The sequence below is a fragment of the Chanodichthys erythropterus genome, chromosome 13 (genome assembly GCF_024489055.1).
Source record: "Chanodichthys erythropterus isolate Z2021 chromosome 13, ASM2448905v1, whole genome shotgun sequence".
Taxonomy (NCBI): Eukaryota; Metazoa; Chordata; class Actinopteri; order Cypriniformes; family Xenocyprididae; genus Chanodichthys; species Chanodichthys erythropterus.
The window spans coordinates 23,317,097-23,342,076 of NC_090233.1; the positions used below are offsets into that span (position 1 = coordinate 23,317,097).

A 24,980-nucleotide genomic window follows, 5' to 3' on the forward strand; every position below is an offset into this window, starting at 1 on the left:
GTTGTTCTCACTGAAACTACCCACTGTAGCCAAAGCACAATAAATAAATAAAGTCAGTTAGCCATTTCCAAAGCCCATATTTTCAAAATATAGATTCTGGGAATCAATACTCTGGTCTCATATGACCAAATCAATCATTTTGGATCTAACATCATCCAAAATGTTATGGTGTTGCTAGAGGAGGAGTACAATGAGAAGTGCCTGGTTCCCACAGTACAGTTCAGCCTAGTAAAGCTCTTATATAGGGATGTATGAGTGCTGAAGGTGTGAGGGAGTTGTGCTTCATCAATGCTGTCATGAATTCCCACAACACTGTGTAATTTAATACACAAACTTGAAACAGAAGATGCTACTCTTTCCTCATTCCCTGCATTGTTGGGCATTTTTTCAACATGACAATGAGGATATGCATTCTCCCAAGGTGAAAAACCTTCTGTGGACACGTATTGCACTCAGTCTTAACACTTAACAATCAGGGACTATTGTAGTGTTTATGTGTGTTTGTTTGTGTGTGTGCCTTTGTGCCGAGGGTGTAATGTGAGACAAAGGTTCCTAATTAAGCAGAAATGGCACTTGCTTTTCTGCTAATCAGCTTCTAATGCATTTCAGACTTGCTAATGCAGCAATGGCTGGATAAACTGCCTTACTATATCAGACCAAACAGCCTTTTCCACCCTCAGAGATCGAGTAAGCGGCCCGTTCCCCCACGAGCACATCTGCACGGCCTGCCTGGCTCACCGTCTGTGTTTTGATCCATCTAAATGGTTTCCTCTCAGTGCTCATATTGAATCACTGACTGGCTGGGCAAAGCCAAAGCTACAACAGTCTGTAATTCATCGACTGTCACGGACAGCACTCCCCTGTGTCTATGAAATATTATTATCCTGCTGAAGCGATGTGCCACAAGAAGCAAATCTCATTGCCGCTGCTACTGTACCTTTAACCTGCACCAGTCATGTGTATTTGTCATGGATATCCTCTATACCTTCTCCCACGCTTTATATTTTCATTGCTACCTGTCATATGCATGTCATTCTGAAAGTCTGTGATGTATGGTGAGGTATAAAGGTCTATTTACTGTACACATACCTCTATGAAGGCAATAACATCTACATTTTCAGTGTTTTATCCCTCCTACTTCCATTGTGCTAATTCTTATGAGGAAAGCTCTTTCAGTCACAGAGCACTTTAAGCTTAATATAGCAAGCTAAAATGAGTCTCTTTGATATAAATAGGGTGAGTATCAGAAAATCTGCCTTTGAAAATATTATAGAGGTCAGCTGTTCCATTCCATGGGCCTTATCAGTGTTTGAATGGTACAGATTGGGGAGTTTGAAGCATCTAATGGATTTTTGGTGGGGTTCAAAGGATTAAAAGTGTGGAAGGACATTACTTGATGTGGCTGAACAAGATAGGCACATGGGAATAGTGTTTTCTCATTCCATCTTTTCGGTCTATATGTTTGATAAATCCTCTTCGTTCAGGAGGTCGGAAATGTAACCTTTGCAATTAGCTCGGAAAATGTCTTTAACTCGATCAGCTTGCCTCTTCCCTTCTGGTTGAATCAAGAATATTAGTGGTTTCGGTAAAGCATATTACGCCCACTTTTTATTTGATCCTCTCTTTTTTCTTGATGAAATGAGAGTGGTGTGTCATTGCTGCAATCACGATAATAACAGTTGCATCCTGTGCTTTAGTAAACATTGAAAATGTGTGATATAAATGTCCTTTCTTTGTCTGAGTATAGTCTCCCTGTTGATGATTGCATTAGAATTGCCTGAGGAAGACTCTTAGTAGTAGATGCAGTGTTATATCTCTCTGTTAAGCTTTGAATCCTTCCTCGCACTCCGCTCAATTTTATTACCTTTAAAAGACGGTCTTGAGGTGACACCTCAGTGCTTTTGAAACGGCGCACATGTCCCACTCAGTCAGGACACGCCGTCCATTCTCTCTGATCTTCTGCTTTGTTGTTGCAGAAGTGTTGCCACTAAAAGTAAATTGATTTTAAAAGCTGCCTGTCATCTACCTGTCCGAGCGTGCTGCTTTCCCTCTCTCTCTCTCCTTATTGCTGTCTCTTATATCCTTCCTCTTTAACCTCTATTTTCCCATGTGCCTTTTCTTTTGTTGAGAAAGTAGTTGTTTTGGGTGACAGATTGCCAACCTAGGCTCACTAGGCAAAAAACTTCTCTACATTTTTTTTGTAAAACTCCAAAAGCGTATCAATTCACTGAAGTTTTGAGGTGAAATTAACACTAGTGGCAGTAAAACACCAACAGATTTTTTTTCCACATATTTCTTTTCACACAAAGTATTATAACAGGGGCAGATTATCAATCAATAAAGACTTATTACCAATTCAAATTACCTAATTCCTTTCACAATGCTATGTTATGACCTCAAAATACTTTTATCATAGTGCATGATTTGTAAAGTAGTTTATTTTGACATTTGCATCACAACCAACTCCATATGTATGGCTTTTCTGATGTAGTAAACTTGCTCGGTTGCTCAGCTGGTACAGAATTGCTCTTGTGATGCAGAGTACTCGGTTAGTCCTGTGAAGCACGAGTCATAATAAAAATATCTGAAAAACTTGTAGAAGCAAGCTAAAATGGTATGGTTGCCTCAGCAAATGCATTATCATCTCACATTTTCTGTTGTTAAAACTATTGGTTAGTAGGCTTGCTGCAATAGTCTATGTTAACGGTGTTACCGGTGTTCACCCGCAAAACTGGCTACATCACTTACCTACCGCGGCACCACCCCCACCGCCGTTTTGATTTTTTTTATAATAAAAAACATTTCGTTCAGTTAGAGAACAGACACTTAAATTAAAAACTGTACAAGTCTGCTCAATTCAGTGTGAGCCAATCAATGGTTGTGGCACAGAACAGCAGCAGGAGTCAGATTTCCCCTCACTTTGCTAATGTTGCCACACTCCTGACTGACAAGACGATGATGATTTGGTTTCAAAGTGAAATGTAAAAGTGCCTATTTAAGCGACTTTGTCATTGTACTGTTTTGTTGTGTTTTTCACGAAGAAAAATAATGAACCCACCATTCAAGCAATTGCCACACCCGAATTGGTGCTAATTCTTAAGCGAAAGTAAAATGTGCACTGGTGCACAGGCATTCATAATGATACATGTCTACTGGTGCAAAGCAAAGCGAGCATTTTCGGTTCATTCTTACGGTTCATTCTTTCAGTTCTTAGTTGAGCTTCCATAGGAATTAATTGCAAATGCTTGCTCTACTCTGCGTCAGTGGACATGCACCATAAGTGATTTAAAAGCCAGATGGAAAAAATAGGGGAAAACTCCAACTCCAGATCCCCTTCCCCCCACCGCCCCGGTGATACCGGTATTACCGGTGTTGTCACACATCGATTAACCGGTGGGAAAATTTCCTCACCGTCACATCCCTATTGGTAAGTTTTGGGTAGGATTAAATGTACCTGGTACATTATTTTTTAAACATGATAGAGCATTAACTTTTTAGCACCACTCACCAGATATTTTACTTCAGAACAGACTTTGAAAGTGAAAAACTTGCTTTCTGTCATTTTTACTGTTATAAATCAATCAGTTTTTGTCTAAGTTTCTGGTCATTCATCAAGCTCTTACTATTGTGTAATTGTCATTGAATGACGTATAAAATGAAAATAACAAACCAAATCTGAAAAATGTGTTTCTCTCTTTGCTTTGCTTTTCCAGTGTGTCTCTTGATGCTGATATTTCCCCTCGGCCAGTGCCTAAAACGAAGAAAAAGAAGAAGAAGTCACAGAGGAAGAGGAGGAGACACAGGTCAGCCCTAAAAACAAATGATCACATGTGATAACAATGGTCTGTTATTCTGAACAGTCAACAACACTGAAAAAGACATGCATTTCAGATAGATATTGACATTAAGTTTGAGATCATAACATTTTTGTAGTATCTTATGCTCACCCAGCCTGCATTTTATTTAATCAAAAATATAGTAAAAACATTAATATTGTGAAATATTATTACAATTTAAAATAACATTTTTCTATTTTAATATATTTTAAAATGTAATTTATTCCTGTGAAGCTGAAATAAATAAATTCAGCATCATTACACCAGTCTTCAGTGTCACATGATTCTTCAGGAATCATTCTAATATGCTGATTCGAGAAACATTTCTTATTATTATCAATGTTGAAAACAATTGTGTTGCTTAATAGTTCTGTGAAAAGCATTCAGGATTCTATGCATTTATTTGAAATAATCTACTGTAATATTGTCAAAGACATAATAATGTATTTTTTATACTGTTACCTGATCAATTCAATGTGCCTTTGCTAAATAAAGAATAAAATAAGATAAGGAATTTAATAACTTTACAAATAGGAAGATGCATAAAAGGACTTCATTCACTCAAAAGCTAAAATAATTTGAATTAACTGATATAGAGCACAGATGGAATAATAACAATAAACCTATCCACACATCTTGTGCATCTTATTCTAAATTATTTGATAGTGTATTCAACTATATGTAAGTCTAATATGGATGAAATATTCCTTCAAGCATTATTGTAAAAACAAAATCTTGAACGTATTGTACATGCTAATTACACATGGCTATATTTGATCTCCCAGATCTCCCTCCTGCAGTCCATCACCTGTGAGGAAGAAGAAAAAGAAGAGCTCAAAGAAAAGGAAGCGACATAGGTAGTGATTGATTTTCACATCAGGTTATGTTTAGAGGTTTGCTTTTCTGATTTGGTGTGGTTGTTTTGTCAAGACTGCTTTTAAAGTCATCTCCTCTCTGCCTCTAGGTCTGCCTCAAGGAAGGGGAGGCACAGGTAAATTTATTTATGTAATATTTTGCCTGTTTTTATACTGTTTCCTAGAATAAAGAGCACAATGCTTTTTACACGGTACACATAATACCTGTTGATTATTGTTAAGTGCTTTATGTAGTTTATGGCTCCCCAGGGGGACAATTTTATTGTTCAGAGGTTCCTTACTCATAGCTCAGGAGTTTAAATGGAGAGCTCAGTTATGAAATGTTTAAGCATCGACTTTTTCTCAGATGTTTCTCCTCAAATTTCTTAGGGGAGAAAAAAAGTTATTACCCACATAGAGCAAGAATATAGGGATCTATACTTACAGTTTATTTTTTCAGAATAAAAATCTTTAAAGCAGGAGTCTCCATTTGCTCTCTACATTTAATTGTGTTGTCTAGTAGAAACAGCAAGGAGATCTCACTTGTGAATTTTCTTTCCTATGTGACCTTTTAGTTTAAACCCCATCAATTATTTTTCTGTTATTTCTTTTACAGTGGATCGAGTCCCAGACGTAAAAGAAAGGAGGAGAAAAAACATAAAAAGAGGTTGGTGATTTCAAAATGTGCCTAAATTATTTAAAACCCATCAGCTTACACTTCAGTTGAAAGTATTCAAGCACTGACAGATTGAGTTATTATTCAAGCTCCTCTGTGGTTTATCCTTTAGTGTCAAAGGCTTAATGCATTCTACACTATAAAGCACCTGCATGACCCTTCATGCACAAGAGTCATATTTTCCAGATTAGATTACGGTGTATTGACAGCCACTCTGTAGTGCACCTCAGCTCCTCTCAGAGAGTGCTGTTGTTGGTTGCTTTTGTCGTGTGGTCTCTCAAACTGAAGGAGAGCTGGTGCAGTCTAAGAGCAGCTCCTCTCTGAAGCAGGCGAGCAGCCAGAGAGACGGAAACATGAACCAATTTCACGGCGCTAGTCTGCCACGCACACAGCCAGGGAAGAAGTGCCTCGCCCGGCTTCTGATCCTCAAAACCTTCAGGTTTTGTGAGTGTGTTAAATCAGTGGTTCTCAAATGGTTTTGCTTCACAACCCAAGACTCTAAATTCTTTGTGCTTTGTAACTGAATTGCACTTAAAGTGAAGCTGTTTACATAATCTTATCTTTGTCTTTACGTGATTTGTTACATTTTATATTATACTGATGCTGAGGACAAATCAGGAAATAGTCAGGAATGTTAACTACAAAAATGGGTTTATTTGATCTGATATTGTTGTTTATGATGTGTTAAAAGTGATAATGCTCACAAAGAACTTTTGGTAGCATTTTACAATACAGGTGCACTAATATGCATTAATTCATGCTTAACTAATGCACAGATAATCATGTTTTAATGTACGACTAATAAAGAACTAAACCATTAATTAATGATTACTGCATCAGCAACTAATACAGTTTCTATATGATAAATAGATTAAGTAATATATGAATTACTATTAATTAAATGTGTCATATATTAATTCCTTAATAACATATTTTATTAACTTATACTGTAAGTTAATATGTTAATTACCACAATGGGTTGAAGCCATGTACTTCCAGTTGTCTGCTTTAATTATTCATTAACTAATGATTTGAAAATGTACCATTATGTTATGAATTTACTTGAGGCACATGACTATTAACTAATTGTTAAGTAATATGTAATTATTGGTTTTTGACAGTTGCACATGCAATAAGTGTAACATCAGAGAGTGTGTTTGAAGGATGGGTAAGTTGAGCTGCACACAAATATCAGCACACCAGAATCTGAACTACAGATTGATGTTGCACTGTGTTTAAACTGGATGCGACAATTATCGACTCATGCCGCAACAGCTGTTTACACTGGACATGACGGACCATTGCAAGTTAATTTGTAATAATAGTCATAACAGAAGTAACGTTTTGTTGTGTTGTGTTGTGTTGTGTTGTGCCGCATCCAGTGTAGTAACACTATCACTGATTATAATGGGTTCTATTCTCTTTGTCCGATCTTGACACAGCGTTACGAAATAGCAGTGCCTGGTCACATGTTCTCAGTGTTCCACCTTTGAATTCTAGACCTCAAGTTTAACCAGACACATTCCTGTGCCATGAACATCAAGGTTCTGGATGCAGCAGTTCATCTGGTACAGTGGAATCAAGGTTTTAGATAGTTGGAATTTGAAATCCATGGCTTAGTGTAGATGTCAAAACCATATGACATATTACTTAACAATTAGTTAATAGTCATGTGCCTCAACAAGTAAAGTCATAACATAATGATACATATGCAAATCATTAGTTAATGATTAATTAAAGCAGACAACTGGAAGTTGAAGTACATGGCTTCAACCCATTGTGGTAATTAATACATTAACTTACACTGTTAATAAAATATGTTATTAGTGAATTAACACATTATGACACATTTAATTAATAACAGTTCATACATTACTTAATCTATTAATCATAGATTCTTTATTAGTTGCTGATGCAGTAATCATTAATTAATGGTTTAGTTCTTAATGAGTCATACATTAAAACATGATTATCTGTGCATTAGTTAAGCATGAATTAATGCATATTAGTGCACCCCATATCCAAACATTTTCAACCAGTTACTTGCAAAAATAGTTTTAAAAGAAAAAAATTTACTTTTTAAACATGTTACTGGTCTTTTGTGCATAATTATGTCCACTTAAATTTTAAATTTATTGATACATGCATTTTTTGTTACATAATTAATGTCTTTACTGTCACTTTTGATCAATTTAATGCATCTTTGCTGAATAAAAGTTAATTAAAAAAAAAATCTTACTGACAACAAACTTTTAAATGGTAGTATACATTATATTTCAAAAATAAATAAAAAAGGTGTTTCTTTTAATAATGGAAATCTCTACCCCTGAAACAGCTTTACTTTTCGCAGGATAAAAAAAAATCATGTTAATTAATGTTTATGTTTCTCTCATTGAATATTTTGTTTTATTCAGGAATATGTCACATTACATTGGGTTATGATTGCTGTTCTCCTCATAGTGTCCTCAAAGTATAAAATTAGTAATGCAACTACTGTAATGCATATAGGCTATATAAAAACATACTCAAAACAATACATAAATAGAATGTACTAGCTATAAAAGGTATTATACTACCTGTTTAAAATGTACTGTATTAATCTCAATCCATTAAACATGGTCTGCTCTGCTCTTTTGTAAAGTGTGGCTTGTTGGGCAGCTAAATTCAATATTGAACTGTAATTGAATTCAACTGTCTCCATTTCAGACTCAGTTAACACTGTTTTACATGTGCCATATTAAATTATAACACTTCAGAGACATTCACACAAAAAGCCCTGACTCTTGCTGGGGTGTTATGTCATGTATTTTTATTGTCTCATGGCGTCATAATTACTCTATCGCTTTCTCTTTCTTTCTCTATCACTGCCATAAGATAAATTAAAATAAGAGGTGTAATGGGAAAGTAATGTAAATTCAAATCTTGATGTTGCTATACCAGCACAAAATAGCATAAATGCAGGCGAGATAATTAATTTCTTGCATGTATGTCTCTATTGGTTATCCTTCAGGTCAAGGAGCCACTCCCATCGCAGACACCGGCGCCGGAAAGCTGAAATTAGGAGTTCTTCCTGCATGGAAAACAGGTATACGTGTGACCTTACAACTGAATAATTGGGAGAAGGACAATTTAAATGTAAAATTCAGTGTAACTCCAGGGCAGCTGCTATGTTGTCCAGTCTATCAGTGGAATTATAACATCACATCTAATGATCTAAAACAAATTCAAGTAAGAATAGAACGGAACAGAACAGAACAAAACATTCCAAAACAATAAAGTGTTGGCATTTTGGGGAGAATGTTGGGGGTTGGAGATATTCATGGCTTCATGCTGGCCAGACAGGTTTTTTCTTATCAGTCAGCATCCAGTGCCACTGTGGCGATGACTGATAAAGGTAGAGGTGACACGGAGGAAACTCTTTTATCTGCCTCTCACAGCTGATGTCCAACATTTGGCGTGTGGATCAATGGAATCGGGAAAAGGAATGAAATTTGAGATCTCGCCCCAGTGGAGAGTTGTGCCTCTTTGGAGTGGGTTGTGGGGTGATGGGGTTGAGGTACTGTAGGGAATAGTGATGAAATTAAGTTTTAGGCTTAAATCTGTTTTATTTGATAGTAGGTGTCAGTGAAGATTGCCCGTAAATCATATAAAAGTCAGTCCTGCTGATTGCCCATGTACAGATATTATGACAAATGCTCAAACAATTTAGGATGTTTATAGCAGAGGCTTCCTTATTAGGCAAATGAGTGTAGTTTATGAGATGTAAAATAAGGCCATTTTGTACTGGGTCAAAGTTGTATTTTAAAAATACATTTTGAGTTAGATGAACACATCAGAGTAATCATAGACAAAGAGTTTTTCATGCATTAAATTGGCCTCAAATGCTCTCCCAGGTGTTATCAGTCCTTCATAAAAGAAGCCACTCTCATTCATTCATCACAGAATTTCTGCCTTTTTTGAGACAGGAGAAGAGCGAGCTCAGGTTTCAAATTGAAATAATCTTAAACTGGAGATGATTGGTTTTAAATCCCTAACTGATCTCTTCATTATTTGGAATTTCGTAGGGATATTCAAAGGACGAAATCATTATAGAAGGCGAGCACAGTGAAGCTTTACATGGTTTCAGGAGCTGAAAAGGCACAGAGAACCCACACAACAGGAACAATGGCCGTCAGTTTCCAATCCTCATTCACTTTCCAAAGACCCATTACATATAATCTATGTCCTGAGCTGGTGTAATTGGCATGTTCTTTCATAGGAAACCATTTTATTCCACCTTAAGCCTATGCAGATCAGAGGAACTAGACGATCGTCTAAGACAATGAAATAGAAATCTTCTTGTTGCCAATTGTTTAAGCAAATGGACATTAGCTGGATCTCTCAGCCACTGCTATTTCAGCAGAAATATAACATTGATAGAGACAAAAGCTCCCAGTGACAGTGACATTCCCATATGTTAACCTGTGGAGGACTCACCTTTCCACTTGACTATCTAAATCATGTAGAAAGGAAAATCTGAAGAATGACTATTATACTCTTGCTGTCCCACATTATAATTTTATTGCTACTGTTGTAAAGGTGCTGTGAGCACCTTGATAAGCTAAAATGGTTCAACTTACAGTACTATGTATATTTAATGTGAATATAAATATTTTAATTTCTCCTTGAGGTGAAGGGGCCTTTTACAATGTTTTTATGTGCTTTGTGTAGATATGAAGATTGTGAAAAATCTGGCTTCCAAGATGGTGGTCATTCAACAGCTGTCCATGGAGGCGATGCATGCAGGTCGGCAATCAAGCTGACCAATAAAATCTCCTCTAAGTGCTGCTGCCACTTTTCTGAAAGCACCGTAAGTGTTTCTGATGGCTACCTGATGCGCTTACAATGCCAAACTCTTGCTCTGTTAAAGGCCCTTGTGAAACCATTGATTTCTTTTTACTTAATGGATGTCAAGAAATGTTGTTTTACACTTATCTGTTAAACTAATGCATTTGAAAGTCAGCTAGTGCACATCTTTCCCCCCAAGGAGAAACATTTATTATGTGACTGTTTGCTTGTTTTTAGTTCTTTTACAATAACTGTGGATAGGATTTAGACTGAAACTAGCCATAGTTATACCAAGTTTTTCTACAGTCTTTTTTGTTTTGTAAATTGGCTAAAATTGCATTTCCATCTCATTTTTAATAGGAACAATAATCATCATTGTAGAAATGGCTTTCGACTGAGGTTATTTTGTGGTTAGAATTTTTAACCAACATGTGATTTGCATATTGCACACATGCTTGACACACAATTTAAACTTAAGTTAATTAACTTTTTAATGAGAGTGGTTTTCAAGTGTTTTCTGCTCTCAGTAATTACACTTGTTAAAAGTGACACGCAACCTACTGCCACACTCTAAATGCATCCACTCCAACCAGAAATATCAAACATCATTCAATAAATAAAAAAGTTATTACATAAAGAACATGGTCCTGGAGAACCAGTGAATGCCTAGTCTGTATAACGTCATAAAAACGAATATTTTAGTTAAGTTAATAATTTATATAATCCTATACACTGCATCATGGATTTTCTAACAATTCTTTTCTGAAGGTTTTTAAATAAACCTTTGTAAAATATCTTTTAAGTCTTGTTTGTTTGCAACAGAGAAAAATAATGCCCATTAAAGTTACATTTTCTAAACTTTAATCATTGCTAATATTTTTGTCCTGTGCAATCATGTTTAAAGATTGTCCATAGTGTGAAGAAAATATTCCATTGATGTTGTCATAAACATCTTTTTACGAAAGTCTCCTTTTTCACAAAAAATATATTTTTTGAGGTAAATTTTATTATTATATGTTGGCCCTGACATGGATCCCCCAAAAGCATGCTTTTGCACTGGTGTGGTTTGTTTCATATTCTGAAGCTTGCAAAAAGCTGATGGCCTGCAAAATAAAATATATAAACCTGCACATAATTGTTTCAGTCTCATACTTAACTAGATCATTACAAATGGCCACCGGGTTATATCAGATTTTTGCCAATTCCACCATAAACCATATTAGCAAACTAGAATCTTATTGAAACTTAGCAGCTTCTTTCCATTTTTTTTATAAAGGACAAATATTCTGCTTAGGATGTAGAGTCTATTTAAATTTACTCCTTCAGTCCGACAATAGAAAATGAGATCTAATTTAAGACCTACAGGTGCACAACAAAGAAGAGAGGGTTATTGTCTTTTTCTTGCACTTTACCACTCTAATGATGCACTTATGTCACCCGCTCTTCCCTTTTTCTTACACCTTACCTACTTAAGGAGGAAGTCTTGATTGGTAAGTCGATGCTATCCGCAGATTTAGGGACTTACTGTAGGCCGCTGGTGGACTGTAAAATCTCTTCCGACAGGGGACTAAAGCTGAAACATGTTCTTTTTGTTTTTCTCAAGGATTTTAAATAGTTAGAGTGATGGAGATATTTCTTTTGTCTGCAACCCTTTTCATGATTATATATATATATTTTTTTTTATTTTTTATTTTTTTACTTAAGCCCATTCTGTGATGTCTGTTTAATGTTCTTTAAAGGAAAGCAACTTTCAAATTGGGAATTTCTGTTTCCTTTTACTCTCTCTTTCTTCTGACTTAAAAGTAGCTGGAAGTTAATTCATGTAGGTTCTTTTCTCTCTTTTTGATCTGGATGTTTCTTTAATTTGCCGTTTTCATTAGCATTGGTTCATTGTTTATTTCTTCTCTTCAGTCTCTTTTTCATTAGTTTCTTTTGTAAGAGTTCTTGCTTTGTTCTTCTCCTTTCTTTTCAAATTTCTCGCATGTGACAGATTTGCATGGCGGTTTTTAATCTTTTAGTTTCTGTCCCAAAACAATCTTGATTAATTTCCTCTCTGTGCTCTGTAGGGACATATGTGCCTTTTAAAGAGTACTCAGACTGCATCATGCAGGTAGCAGATTAATGATATGGTCTTATTTTTCTTTAGAAAAACAACAACTTTGCTTTGTCTGCTTGCAGGTCTCACCATCACGTCCTGGGGTTGAGGGTTTAAACAAAATGATGATCGTCCAGGACTCAATATCCAATAAGGGCAAAGGTCAGGCAGATTACGATTCGGGAAATGACACGTCCTCTCCACCGTCAAGTAAAACTGGCATCACAAGGTCAAAAGTTACCAGAAATGGAAGGTTCTCTTGTCAGGATCTAACATGTCCTGAGAAGCTTAGACTAGCCGATGGGGACAATGCCTCGGATTCAGGCAACTCACTAACCAGCTATGACTCTCTGGGTAAAACAGTACTCAGAGAAAATACCCTACACAGCTCTGTCTTCAACAAGCTCAAAGGGTGAGGCTGTTTTGTCACCTTTACATCTGTCTGAATTGTATTTTGACAGCACTAACATGCCATTAAAACATAACAAGTACATTAACAATCTCTTTCCAATGTAAGAATTTTAGGTGTTGGTTCCGCTTCCGTTTCACTCTTAACATGTAACCACTGATGAGCGACTTTTCAAATAAAATAAAATAAAATCAGACCAAAACATATGGAGTCAAATTAATGCCTTAAAGTTTTGCACAAAAATAAAGTTTTGCAAAACACAAAAAAGAATTGAGCTATAAAAAAATGTTTTGCAAACAAAAATAAAGAATTGCAAAGGAAAATAAAATATTGAGCGGAAAAAAAATAAGTTTTGCAAACAAAAATAATAAATTGCAAAATAAAATAAAGTAGTGCAAAAATAAAAATATAATCAATTACAAAAATCAATGACAGCTGTAATCCTATTTTATCTTTGCCACATATTTTTCATGCTCAAACCTACAAAATCATTTGTAACGCTCATTTTATTCTGCGTTTCAGTCAAGCGCGCGCTCACGATGCCGGTTTTCTTTTGCGCTGCACTGTTCTGTGCGGTTCTCTTTATGGCACTGGTTTGACGTGGGGGTGGAGTCAAGAAACGGGGGCACGCCCCCGCGAAATACATTGGAAGGGAACGTAATCGGCGACAGGTGAAATAATTCTTTGACATGGTGAAAAATAATGCATGGTTTGTTTTTGTTGGTTTGTTTAGCATATGTTGTCACCGATTACGACCCCCTCCAATGCATTTTTTATAGTAATATGACCCGTTGCGCTCTGTCTCACTGCCTGTATCCACTTTTGTGTCCTTAAACATTCGTTTTTTGGGGTCGACTGCTTATAAAAACGTATTTCTGTTTTTTTTTTAGCTTGTTAGCTGTACACCTTGTCACACAGCAGCTTTTAGGCATTGTTCTGTTTATTGTAATGAGTCAGAAAAGACAAGAAGGCAGCCTCACGCAATACAAAGTCAATGGAGACGGTTGGATTGTTTGTCCCCCGGTGGGCGTGGTTTTCAGATTATAATAAATGCGCTCTGTCTCTATGCTTGATCTGATCTGGGTAGCGTTTCCCAAAAGCATCGTAAGCCTAAGTTGATCGTAGCTCCATTGGTTTCCAAAAGCTTATGATGCTTTTGGGAAACGCTGCCCTGTTCTGTTGCGATCTGCGTCTCCTGCCGATGACGTGTTTCGCGGGGGCGTGCCCCCGTTTCTTGACTCCACCCCCATGTCAAACCAGTGCCATTAAGAGATCCGCACAGAAAAGTGCAGCGCAAAAGAAAACCGGTATCGTAAGCGCACGCTTGACTGAAACGCAGAATAAAATGAGCGTTGCAAATGATTTAGTAGGTTTGAGCATGAAAAATATGTGGCAAAGATAAAATAGGATTACAGCTGTCATTGATTTTTGTAATTGATTATATTTTTATTTTTGCACTACTTTATTTTATTTTGCAATTTATTATTTTTGTTTGCAAAACTTATTTTTTTTCCACTCAATATTTTATTTTCCTTTGCAATTCTTTATTTTTGTTTGCAAAACATTTTTTTATAGCTCAATTCTTTTTTGTGTTTTACAAAACTTTATTTTTGTGCAAAACTTTAAGGCATTAATTTGACTCCATAAAAACAAGAGTTATATGAAGCAATGTTATTTTAGTAGGGCTGTGATAAGAAATCGATGCATTGTAATTCGTGGATCGATTCTGAATATGAGCAGATGGCGCTCATGTTTGGTTGTTTTTCATTTCATAACATGATATTTAGCCTCTGGAATGCAAATTTTACCACGGAAAACCTGCCAAACACGATTGGGCTAGTTTTGAGTAACAATTGGGTGGGTTTTGTTGTGAAAACCTGGCACCCTGCCGCATGCTCAAATGCTTATGAAGAAGAGTGCTGAAGAGCGCTCATGCGTTTGGCTGAGTCTGAGTATGTACTTGCACCTCAGAATGCTTTTATGACGTAAGATTAATGTAAACAACCCTCTGCAAACTCCCTTGTAATTCTCTTCAACCTTTTTGAACTTTATGAATGATTATTTTATAGAAGGCTCAAGTGGTGTGTAAGGAATTGGAAGAAAGCACAGTACGGCTGTTTCTAAAGCAATCAGTGCCATCTACTGTTAAAAAACTAAGCTCAGAATCGATTCAAGAGAGAATCGCGATCAATTTGGAAAATCTCAGAATCTCTAATTTCTCGATGTGCGATGCATCGATTTATTGTCCCAGCCCTATATTTTAGTATCATTGAGATTCTATTATAGTTTTTATTAATAGTTTGAATTAGATTTTATTCATTTTAATTTTATTTAGTTTTACTCATTTTGTTGTGTTTTTGATTTGTTTTGTTTTCACTAGATTTTGTGTTTTAATATGTCTGTATAGTTAAATATAATAACCCTGGTACAAAGTGCAGATTCTTTCTGGAAAGATCCAGTACTCCTGTCACTTATATTGTGAAGTAATAGTAATAGTAAAGGTCTAAAATAATTTCCCTCTTATAATTGCAGTGAAGAAACAGGCAGGTACGCCGATTTGGAGAAGACGCAGCCTCTGGGTCTCATCACCGATAGGAATCGGAGTCCGTCTTATGATAGATATCAGGATCGAACAAGGTCCCGCAGCAGAAGCATATCATCCCAAAGCAGATACTCAGGGCGCTATTCCAGAAACCGATCCCTATCCTCAGGGAGGAGGTGGGTCACACAGCTGCTGTTTATTATAGCTTTCTATTTAGTCACAAACTCACATGTTTGTATCTGACAATATCATCTCCCTTGGCTCATTTACAGATCATATTCTCGTTCATCCAGTTATTCGCTGGATTCACGGAGAGACAGTCTGTCTAGTGTGAGCAGTTGCCGCAGTCTAAATTACTCACGGTGCACAACAGACAGGTGATTTTGTAATTTTATCTCAAAAAATTGTTGAACAATTACTATGGCATTGCTGAAATCTGTTTTTGAACACATACATGCCCGCATCTCTTTTATATGTGGATGAAAAGGTTTCGAGAGCGAAAAAGAGACTGCAGTTCCTGCAAGAGTAGAAAGCACAGCAGGAGAAGACCTTCTTCCCCAATGAGGAAGAGAAGAAGAGATTCCCCCAGTCACCTGGAGGCCCGTAGAATTACAAGGTCTGTTCTTAGAGAACTACTAGTGTTACAACACAAACTGTTTGAATCACAGCTGAAAGCTGATCTTACTTTAGAGACCAGTTAACCCAGACAGAGTCTACATACTTTTCCTTTAATTTCAGCCTACAGCCTAATCAAAGGTAGCAAAGCTCATCGTAGCACGAAATTACAATCCAATTACAATTTGCTATCAATTAACTTGCAGTTAGTGAAGGTGGAATAGGCGGAATCGCACTGAATGACACACAACTGAAGCACTCTCTCTGTCGCGCATGCGAGATCAGATCTCCTTGCGCCTGAATAGTCAAATACATGCACACACACAGATGTCAAAATTAGGGATGTGCAGATCCGATCATGTGATCGGAAATCGGGCCCGATCACGTGGTTTCAGACTCGATCGGAATCGGACGTTACCTCCCGATCAGGACTCGGATATATATGTATTAGGGGTGCAACGGTTCTCGGTAAAAAAATCAAACCGTACCGTATGGTTAAAATAGCAACGTGGAAAACAGACAGACAGAGTTCAAATAATGTGAGTTTCAGTCGATGGATGCGCAAAACATTACAACAACGATAATCAAAAAGCGTGGACAAAACTCGTAAACTGTTAACTGCGAGTGCCGTCTGCTCTCATGTCCAGTCATTTACACCGTCATCACCCGGGTGTTGATACAGGTGAGACCTGAACAGCACACGTTGTTATCTGTGTTTAAACTCATTTAAGCCTTGCTGATTTAAACCTTCAAGAACAAGACGCGAAAGAGAACTCGCACGCGCTGTGAGAAGATTTGTGTGCGCTCATCCGAAGCACGTACACGCTTATTCCAGTCAGCGCGCAAATACTGAGTTCTCTTTCACGTCTTGCGCTTCAGCGGACAAATTCATACAAAATTATTTAAAAATGCCCGTCCTAGCGAGTATCCTAGCAAACATAGTCGGTTATGTCTTAAGTGAACGTATATTAGTCGAGAAAGACAGCGCATGTGGAACAGTATAGGTATGTAGCCTACTGGATTGTGCATGTCTTAAAGGGAGAAAAACTATTCCTGCTGCCTGTTTTTAATGTTAAATAAAACAACAAATAACAAAGAAATCTCTTACTGCTCTTGACGGAATAGTATTTGTAACTTCAATAATTATTCATCTTTATTTATTTTATACAGTAAAGATAATATGCAGTGATATTTTATATTTGATTACTTTATCCATTTTCTGTACGTGAAAACGACTGTTAGATACCTGAAAAACCTGAAAAGCACTGTTCCTGGATCTGTTTTTTCGCTCTTCTTTATTCTTTTTCATGTATTATAGAAGTATCGGATCGGGACTCGGTATCGGTAGATACTCAAAATCAAATGACTCGGACTCGGACTCGAGGGCAAAAAAACGTGATCGGGACATCCCTAGTCAAAATGTCTATTGTGTGGAGTATCTTGCGTGAATACAGTCAGTTATGGCTTAAGTGGACGTAAACAGTGGGTAAAAACTGGATATGTGTCAGTATAGTACGTCCATGCATTCAGCAGCCCAATTAAATACCTGTCTGTCATTAACAAAATATGTTAAATAAATGTATTCATGTTAAAGAAACTTACTGTATCTGAAAAAAGTTTAGGCTATTTAATTTACTACTGTATTTATAATTTGGTAATTTGCTTCTTTGTTCTTTTTATATAGCCTAACAAAAATAACTTATAAAATTATAAAATTTATCATATTATGTTCACATTACCCACCCCTTTCCCACCCGTACATACCAGCTGATATACCATGTAGGCCTAGTGTTGATTAGGGGTGGTTAATCTGTCTGATTTCCCGATTCGATTCGATTACGATTATTGAAGTCCCGATTCGATTACAGTCGATTTTCGATTATTAACGATTCTCGATTAGCGATTATTGATTTTCCATTTCACAACAGTAAACGAAAATACACTACAAAGTGATTGCGGTATTAAAAAAAAAGTCAGCTACTGAATTACTTAACTCTTTCATTGAGTAACAACAACTCAAAGCACTTTCTGTGTCTTGTAGTTATAACTTCAGAATTATTTGTATGTAGCTTATGTTCTGTAGAACACAGAAATGAATACATCACATTGTGTTGTGACTCATCAAGTTGAACTAAACAATAACAAATAAATGAAAGGCTTATTTCCTTTAGGAAGTAGATCAGAACCAACATACTGTAGAAATTGGACAATTTTCTTCTAGAAAGACAATGTGTTCAGGTGGAGGAAGACTGCAGGTTGCAGTCGAAACATGTCAAGGTAAAGAAAAAGTTTCGGTGGTTTAAATCGGCGCTTGTGACTTAAAGTCGAGTGCTTTTACTGTAATTTAGGCAGGCGCGCTCATAATAGAAGCGATTGAGAGCGCGGCTCATGGTTGCATAGCAACGACAGACGCCACTGGAGCGAAAGCGCATTGGAAAGGAGAATGCGGCGCGGACGCGATATGTGAATGCCCCTTAGAACGGCGACTTTTTCTTTGCATATCAGACAGGTAGCAACTAGAGAATAAGAATAAGAATAATTTAGCGGGCCGGATTATGTTTTATTTTTGAGATCAGTTGCGGGCCGGCAGTTTGAGACCACTGATCTAACGTCTTTGCTGCTTACTTGGCGGCCACGGCCAGTGCAGCTGGCATCCAACTTAAAGGTGCATTGCTGCCCCCTACAGTACTGGAGTGTGAAACAGATTAGTGGGGGAAAAAAACAGATGATGACTGCGTGCGTGGCGGTGGGTGGTGGGCCGGCCCGCCGGCCGTCCTGGAGTACCGGCCGTTCTGTGATTCTCCAGATCACACAGATGGCCAGTCCGCCCCTGGCTGGGTGGATCGGTTGGTTGCTCGTTCCTGGTTCTTCCATTTTACACACCTGCTCTGGCTGCCGTTACACGCGCTTGCTAACTGGAACTGGGCGCGTTCGTGACGTTCAACTCCCGGTATAACATTTTTTACAAAATAAAATAATGCAAAAAAAAAAAAATAAATAAATAAATAAAAAAATCGATTTTTGAAAATTTAATAATCGATTCATACTCGTCCATAACATACTCGCGATTAATCAATAATCGATTTTTTTCACCACCCCTAGTGTTGATTTAGGTGGGCAGTCTGCATTTGAAATTTTGAAAGGGTTTTAAATCTAGCTAAATCAAGTACTTTTAACATGCCAAAGTCAACTTTAATTATATAAAATGTTCAAAAGTTTCCTGCAACTGTGTGTGTATATGTGTATATTATATTATATATATATATATATATATAGGGGTGCAACGGTTCAAATTGCTTGCGGTTCGGTTCGTATCACAGTTTTAGGGTCACGGTTTTAGGGTCACGGTTTCGGTACGGTATGTGCTATGTTTAGGGAAAATAGGACTACTGTCAAATAAAAATAAAGAAAATAAGAACAAACAATCAAACTACAAGCAACATCACAAATAAGTACAATAAAGCAAATATTCAAATAAAATAAACAGTGCTTTTCAGGTTTTTCAGGCATCTTATCAGTAGTTTTCAGGTACAGAAAATTGATAAAGTAATCAAATATAAAATAAAACTGCATATTATCTTCACTGTATGAAATAAATATTAATCATTATTGAAGTTACAGAAACTATTCAGTCAAGAGCAGTGAGTGATTTCTTTATGTGTTGTTTGATTTAACATTAAAAACAGGCAGCAGGAATATTTTTTTCCCTATAAGACATGCACGATCCAGTACATATACTGTTACACATGCACTGTCTTTCTCGACTAATATACGTTCGACTTTCTACGCGCTGACTGGAATAAGCGTGTACGTGCTTCGGATGAGCGCACACAAATCTTCTCACAGCGCGCGAGTTCTCTTTCGCGTCTTGTTCTTGAAGGTTTAAATCAGCAAGGCTTAAATGAGTTAGTTTAAACACAGACAGCAACGTGTGCTGTTCAGGTCTCACCCGGGTGATGACGGCGTAAATGACTGGACATTAGAGCAGACGGCACTCGCAGTTAACAGTTTACAAAGAGTGACTGTTTTGTCCACGCTTTCTGATTATCGTTGTTGTAACGTTTTGCGCATCCATCGACTGAAACATACATTATTTGAACTCTGTCTCTCTGTTTTCCACACTGCTATTTTGAACAAACCATTTTAACCAATAAATGCGTCGTCATTCGAGATGGACCGCGGTACAAGTCCGTACCGTACCATAAGTGAAGAACTGTACGGTTTGATTTTTTACAGAGAACCGTTGCACCCCATATATATATTATATATATATATATATATATATATATATATAGAGAGAGAGAGAGAGAGAGAGAGAGAGACATTTACAATGCTACAAAAGGTTTCTACCACAAATGTTGTTCTTCTGAACTTTTATTTCATCAAAAAATCAACACAACTGTTAAGCAACACAACTGTTTTCAACATTAATAATATGATTGTTTCTTGAGCAGTAAATCAGCATATTAGAATGATTTCTGAAGGATCATGTGACCCTGATGACTGGAGTAATGATGCTGAAAATTCAGCTTTACCATCACAGGAATAAATTGCATTTTAAAATACATTAAAATAGAAAACGAAATAGAGAGACTTTCTTCAAAAAAAGACCCCAAACTGTATATATGTATATAGAGACATCCTTTTAGGATTTTTCAAATTTAAAATAGTGTATTAGTAAGTCTTTGTTTGTATTCTCTTTCTACATGCCTTCCTGTCCTGCACAGTGCCAGAAAGAGGCCCATCCCTTACTACCGTCCCAGCCCCTCTGTCAGCAGCCGATCCTCCAGCCTCCTGTCCTGGCGCCTGTTTTCTCTCGGTCGCAGTCGAACTCGCAGTCGTTCATGGAGTCGCAGCCGCAGTCGCAGTCACACTTATTCTTCATACAGGAGCTACAGTCGCAGCTCGTCGTGGAACTCTATATATAGCAGACGCAGTCGCAGTCGGAGCAGAAGCTATGACTCAATGGTGAGCTACAGCAAAGCCCGACGCTAATTTACGGATGAACCAGATGTGGAAATGCTGAGCTACACACAAGCCCAGGACTGCATCTTATTGTAACTGGAAATGAAATGGAGCAGCACTGAGAACATGCTGTGCTTGGATGTGGAACACCAGGCAGTGACAGGATCATCTGTTCAGTGTCAGATAAGACTGAAGCTTTCCATATTGTTGTGTACTAAACTGTGTGCTTTCATCCATCCCGCTCAAAGGAAAGGAAAAACTTGTCTATCAATCACAAAGCCTGCTGTTGTAGGAAGGACCGGACTGGAGGTTTCACTATGTGCACTGCAATATGTGAGTTTCTGCTATACCTTGTTTTGCTCATAGGTGTGAAGATATTGTTGTTCATTTATCAAAAAAGCCGAAGTAGATAAAAGGAAGTGTCTTCATGTGCAGGGTCACTCATGAGACGCTCATAACCTTGACTGTAAAAGCCGATGTTTGAATCTATTGTATTTTTGTAGTGTTTTCTTTTTTCTTTTTTTATGGGATGTCAAAAGCGCTTGAGGAGAAAGATTTATTGCTTCCATAACAGCTTTTACTGAGAGCAGCCGCTTCTGTGTTGCACACACCTTCACTTTGAAAAATGTGCCATCCGAATTGGCCCCACCGGCAAATGCACACCCCATCAGCCCAAATGCCAGCTTTATTTATCTTCTGTTGAACTGGAAAACAATTCAAATGTCACTGGGTGTGATGGAGATGATGATGGTGGACAATCAAAATGCAGCAGTTATGCTCCACTGGAACCGTTTTGCAAGGTCCAGCTGTCCGTTCTGTTACCAAATTTGTTAAACTACACAATTAATCTGGCAAACCTCAAGAGACAGAATGAAGATATTTTTATCCATCAAATTCAAGAAAAGGTACTTTTTTTTCTGCTCTACTGACTAAAATGAAAGCACTGGTATACATATTATTACTAGTATAATGTAATTTTTTAACATGAGTCATGTTAAATTGTATAATATTTTAAATTATTTATTCTTTTAATGCCTATTTTTATGTGTGATTATATTTTATTTCTGTTAGGCATGCAAATAGTGCGGTACACATATTTATTACTTATTATTTATAAGGTAAGAAAACTTTTTTGTTTATATTATTCATTTTTTGACGGTTTTGATATTTTGTATTCGTTTTCCACAAAACCCCACAGTTTAAACATTCAGTCCTGCACTGATTAAATCACACACTTTGCATACTGTAAATGATGATGGTATTTATAAATACAAATGTTTTATAAAGCATATTTATTGGTTGCACATCAATGCAACAACAGAGAAACTATTACAGACTGGGAGAAATGAAGATGGCTGTCATAAGAAATCCATCTGGCTAGATCAAGGATTTTTTGAAAGGATCAAAGATTTATATTTGGTGTGTGATACAGCTTGATGAAACAGCGTATAAAAATCATCACCTTCATCACAACAGATAATGGCAGTTTCGTTGTTTCTGTGTCATAAAGTCTATTGGAGTGCTTGTTAAACGAAGGCATGGTGATCTCTATGCACTGTACATTATTAGCTGTCTGACTGTTGTGAATTCTGACACTTGTACAGATAATTAGTTGTAGATGAAGGGGGGAAAACTTGAAGTGTATCAAATGTTTTATCTTCTTGAATTCATCTTGTTCTCTCGTCTCTCAAACCGTAAATGAGTTTAGTAAATGATTATGTAAATCTGTTGTGTAAATATGCAAACGTTTAGTGCGGCAATATTAGGCATGGGCTTTATTTATTGAGATGGAGTAGTGGTACTGACTGTTTACAAGGCTGGCTTTCTAATTTACATAATTTGCATTCCTTCTAAAAAAGAAACATGCTGAAATGTTGCCATGAATCCAACCTATTTTACAAAGTCAAAACATTCTAAAAATGATTGCAACATCCTGTAATACCAATTATTTCTTTATTTTTGCACAGAATGAGCAGTAAAGATATAAAGCAAGTGTGTATTTGTTTTAACGCAAAGTAAAAAACCTCAGTGCAGGGCGTCAGGCTGAAGATTATGTTATGAACATTCCTTATATTACCCTCTTCTACAATGTATATACAATGTTGTCTATGTGCACAAGAATATCAATGTCTCCCTTGCTCTTCAAATTAATGACTAGTTCTCTGTGGTCTGAATCTGTAATGATATTCAAAGAGTTCTAAATAAATTATTCATCTAATTAATTCAACCAATATTTTGCTTCTTTAAAATTGCACTCTCTTTATATTAACATTAACATGATATCCTTGCGTTTGCGATTTGCATAGTAAAAAAAAGCGAGGGAGGGGTAAGATGAGTCAGTGGGTAAGCTAAGCCACCCAGAGAAGTGCGCTTGATTTTTATGTGACCAGATAAACAGGAAGTGCCCAACGTTTTTAGGTTTTTGTGACTGAGAAGAACACATGATGAAAGTGCAAAGTATTTTTTTTAAAGGTGCATAGTGTCTAATTGACAGAAATGCAATATTATTTACATAACTATGTTTTCAGTGGTGTATAAAGACCTTACATAATGACAGTTATGTTTTTATTACCTTAGAATGAGCCGTTTCTATCTACATACACCGTGGGTCCCCCTCCATGTCCAGTCGTCATTTTGCGCCGACATGTTTGTACAGCAGCCCTAAATGGACAAACACTCTACAGAGCATGTTTCATCACTATGTTGTTCTTTTTCATGATGTTTTATTAACGAAATTCAGGAGGAGCAGGTTCAGATAATTAACCTAATTAGCACAGGTGGAGAGCATTCAGTTAATCAACTCAACTAATGACTAGAGGTATAAATACAGCAGACTTACCTCTGTTCATCTGAGAGTACATCAGCATCCCTCCTCCACCCCATCTCCTCACTTCTAGTTCTATCTAATTTTATCATACCAGGGGTTCGGGCCAATATTCCGAGCTCGGAGCCCTCCCCCCGGACAGCACGCCAAATACGCATAACTTTTATTCTATTGAATTATATGTACATGTGAACTCGTGAATAAATCGTTTGTGTTTTTAGAGGCAGCTTGCATCATCACCATGTTGAAACCACACGAAGAAGAAGTAGTAGTAGTCGCCTGATTTATTAGAAGCAGAGACCGTTCTTTGTTAGAAGTAAAAAGAAACCTCATTGCTTGACTGGCTAGCGTACTCTCTGCTGTCTCTGATGACTGTAGATTCTCTATTTTGCTTCGAAATGGAGGGGTGAGTTGCCGTTGGTTGCAGTTCGCAACCTCACCGCTATATGCCGTTAAAATTTACACAACGCACTTTTTCATGACACATATGGCCCTATTTCTATGAAAACCATAAAGTGTTCAAAATGTCTTTGTCTAACAGTACATTATCTACTGTTGTATCTTTTAAATTTTCAAAAACTTAATATATAATATTTAAACATATTTATAAAACGGTTAGTTCCTGTCCTTGATTCTGACTGGTCAATAGATGTGTTTTATTCATGATAAAACACGGCTATGACTGCTCCACCCAACAGTTCTGTGTATCACTACACAACACCCTTAGCAACCACTCTTAGCAACGTAAACTGTTCTCAATCAATATTGCTCATTGAAGCTTACTGCAATACTGCATTATGTAGAAGAGTATTTCGAGAAAGAGATCGAGTGATCAGTCCCATGTTTATAATAAAACATCTGTTTAAATGTCCGATGTATTATCTTATCCTTTTAACAGTTAAAGGGTTTTCCCGTGACTGACAGCGCTAGTCAAAGCATTTGTCAGTTGCGTCTTGTTCCGTGTTCACAACAATTCAGTCTTTTCAATGTAAAAGTCTTCGCTACTGACTGACACATAAAGACAGTCTTTGCCGCCATCTAATGGCGTAATAATGTAACTTCTGTTGCTGTTCACGGTCAGGGACTATTTTAACGGCGGAAGGAAGGCTTTTAGTAAGAGTTTACTTCATGAAAGTTACATTGATACATATTTTTGGCTTTAATATTTGTATTGTGTGGTAAACGTTTTATAAAAGAAATAAGGTACTCGAGGCTAGTGCTGTATTGTGAATAAGTCACGGCTAAAGGGGTTGAATAAGTCACGCTTTGCGTCGTGCCTATCATGCCCTTCAGCGTTGACTTATTCACGATACAGCACAGCCTCAAGTACCTTATTG

General features: G+C 37.0%; 1 protein-coding gene across 1 annotated transcript in view; it reads left to right on the forward strand.

Moving 5' to 3' along the window:
- Positions 1 to 21,135, forward strand: part of srrm4 (serine/arginine repetitive matrix 4) — an 80,711-nt gene extending 59,576 nt beyond the window's left edge. Inside the window, exons 3-13 of the mRNA XM_067407194.1 lie at positions 3,714 to 3,803; positions 4,622 to 4,693; positions 4,801 to 4,827; positions 5,307 to 5,357; positions 8,377 to 8,451; positions 10,077 to 10,215; positions 12,372 to 12,700; positions 15,230 to 15,415; positions 15,512 to 15,616; positions 15,727 to 15,855; positions 20,582 to 21,135. Of these exons, the coding sequence (XP_067263295.1) occupies positions 3,714 to 3,803; positions 4,622 to 4,693; positions 4,801 to 4,827; positions 5,307 to 5,357; positions 8,377 to 8,451; positions 10,077 to 10,215; positions 12,372 to 12,700; positions 15,230 to 15,415; positions 15,512 to 15,616; positions 15,727 to 15,855; positions 20,582 to 20,849 (1,471 nt within the window). The 3' untranslated portion in view covers positions 20,850 to 21,135. The remainder of the gene's footprint in view (positions 1 to 3,713; positions 3,804 to 4,621; positions 4,694 to 4,800; positions 4,828 to 5,306; positions 5,358 to 8,376; positions 8,452 to 10,076; positions 10,216 to 12,371; positions 12,701 to 15,229; positions 15,416 to 15,511; positions 15,617 to 15,726; positions 15,856 to 20,581) is intronic.
- Positions 21,136 to 24,980: the final 3,845 nt, after the last annotated feature.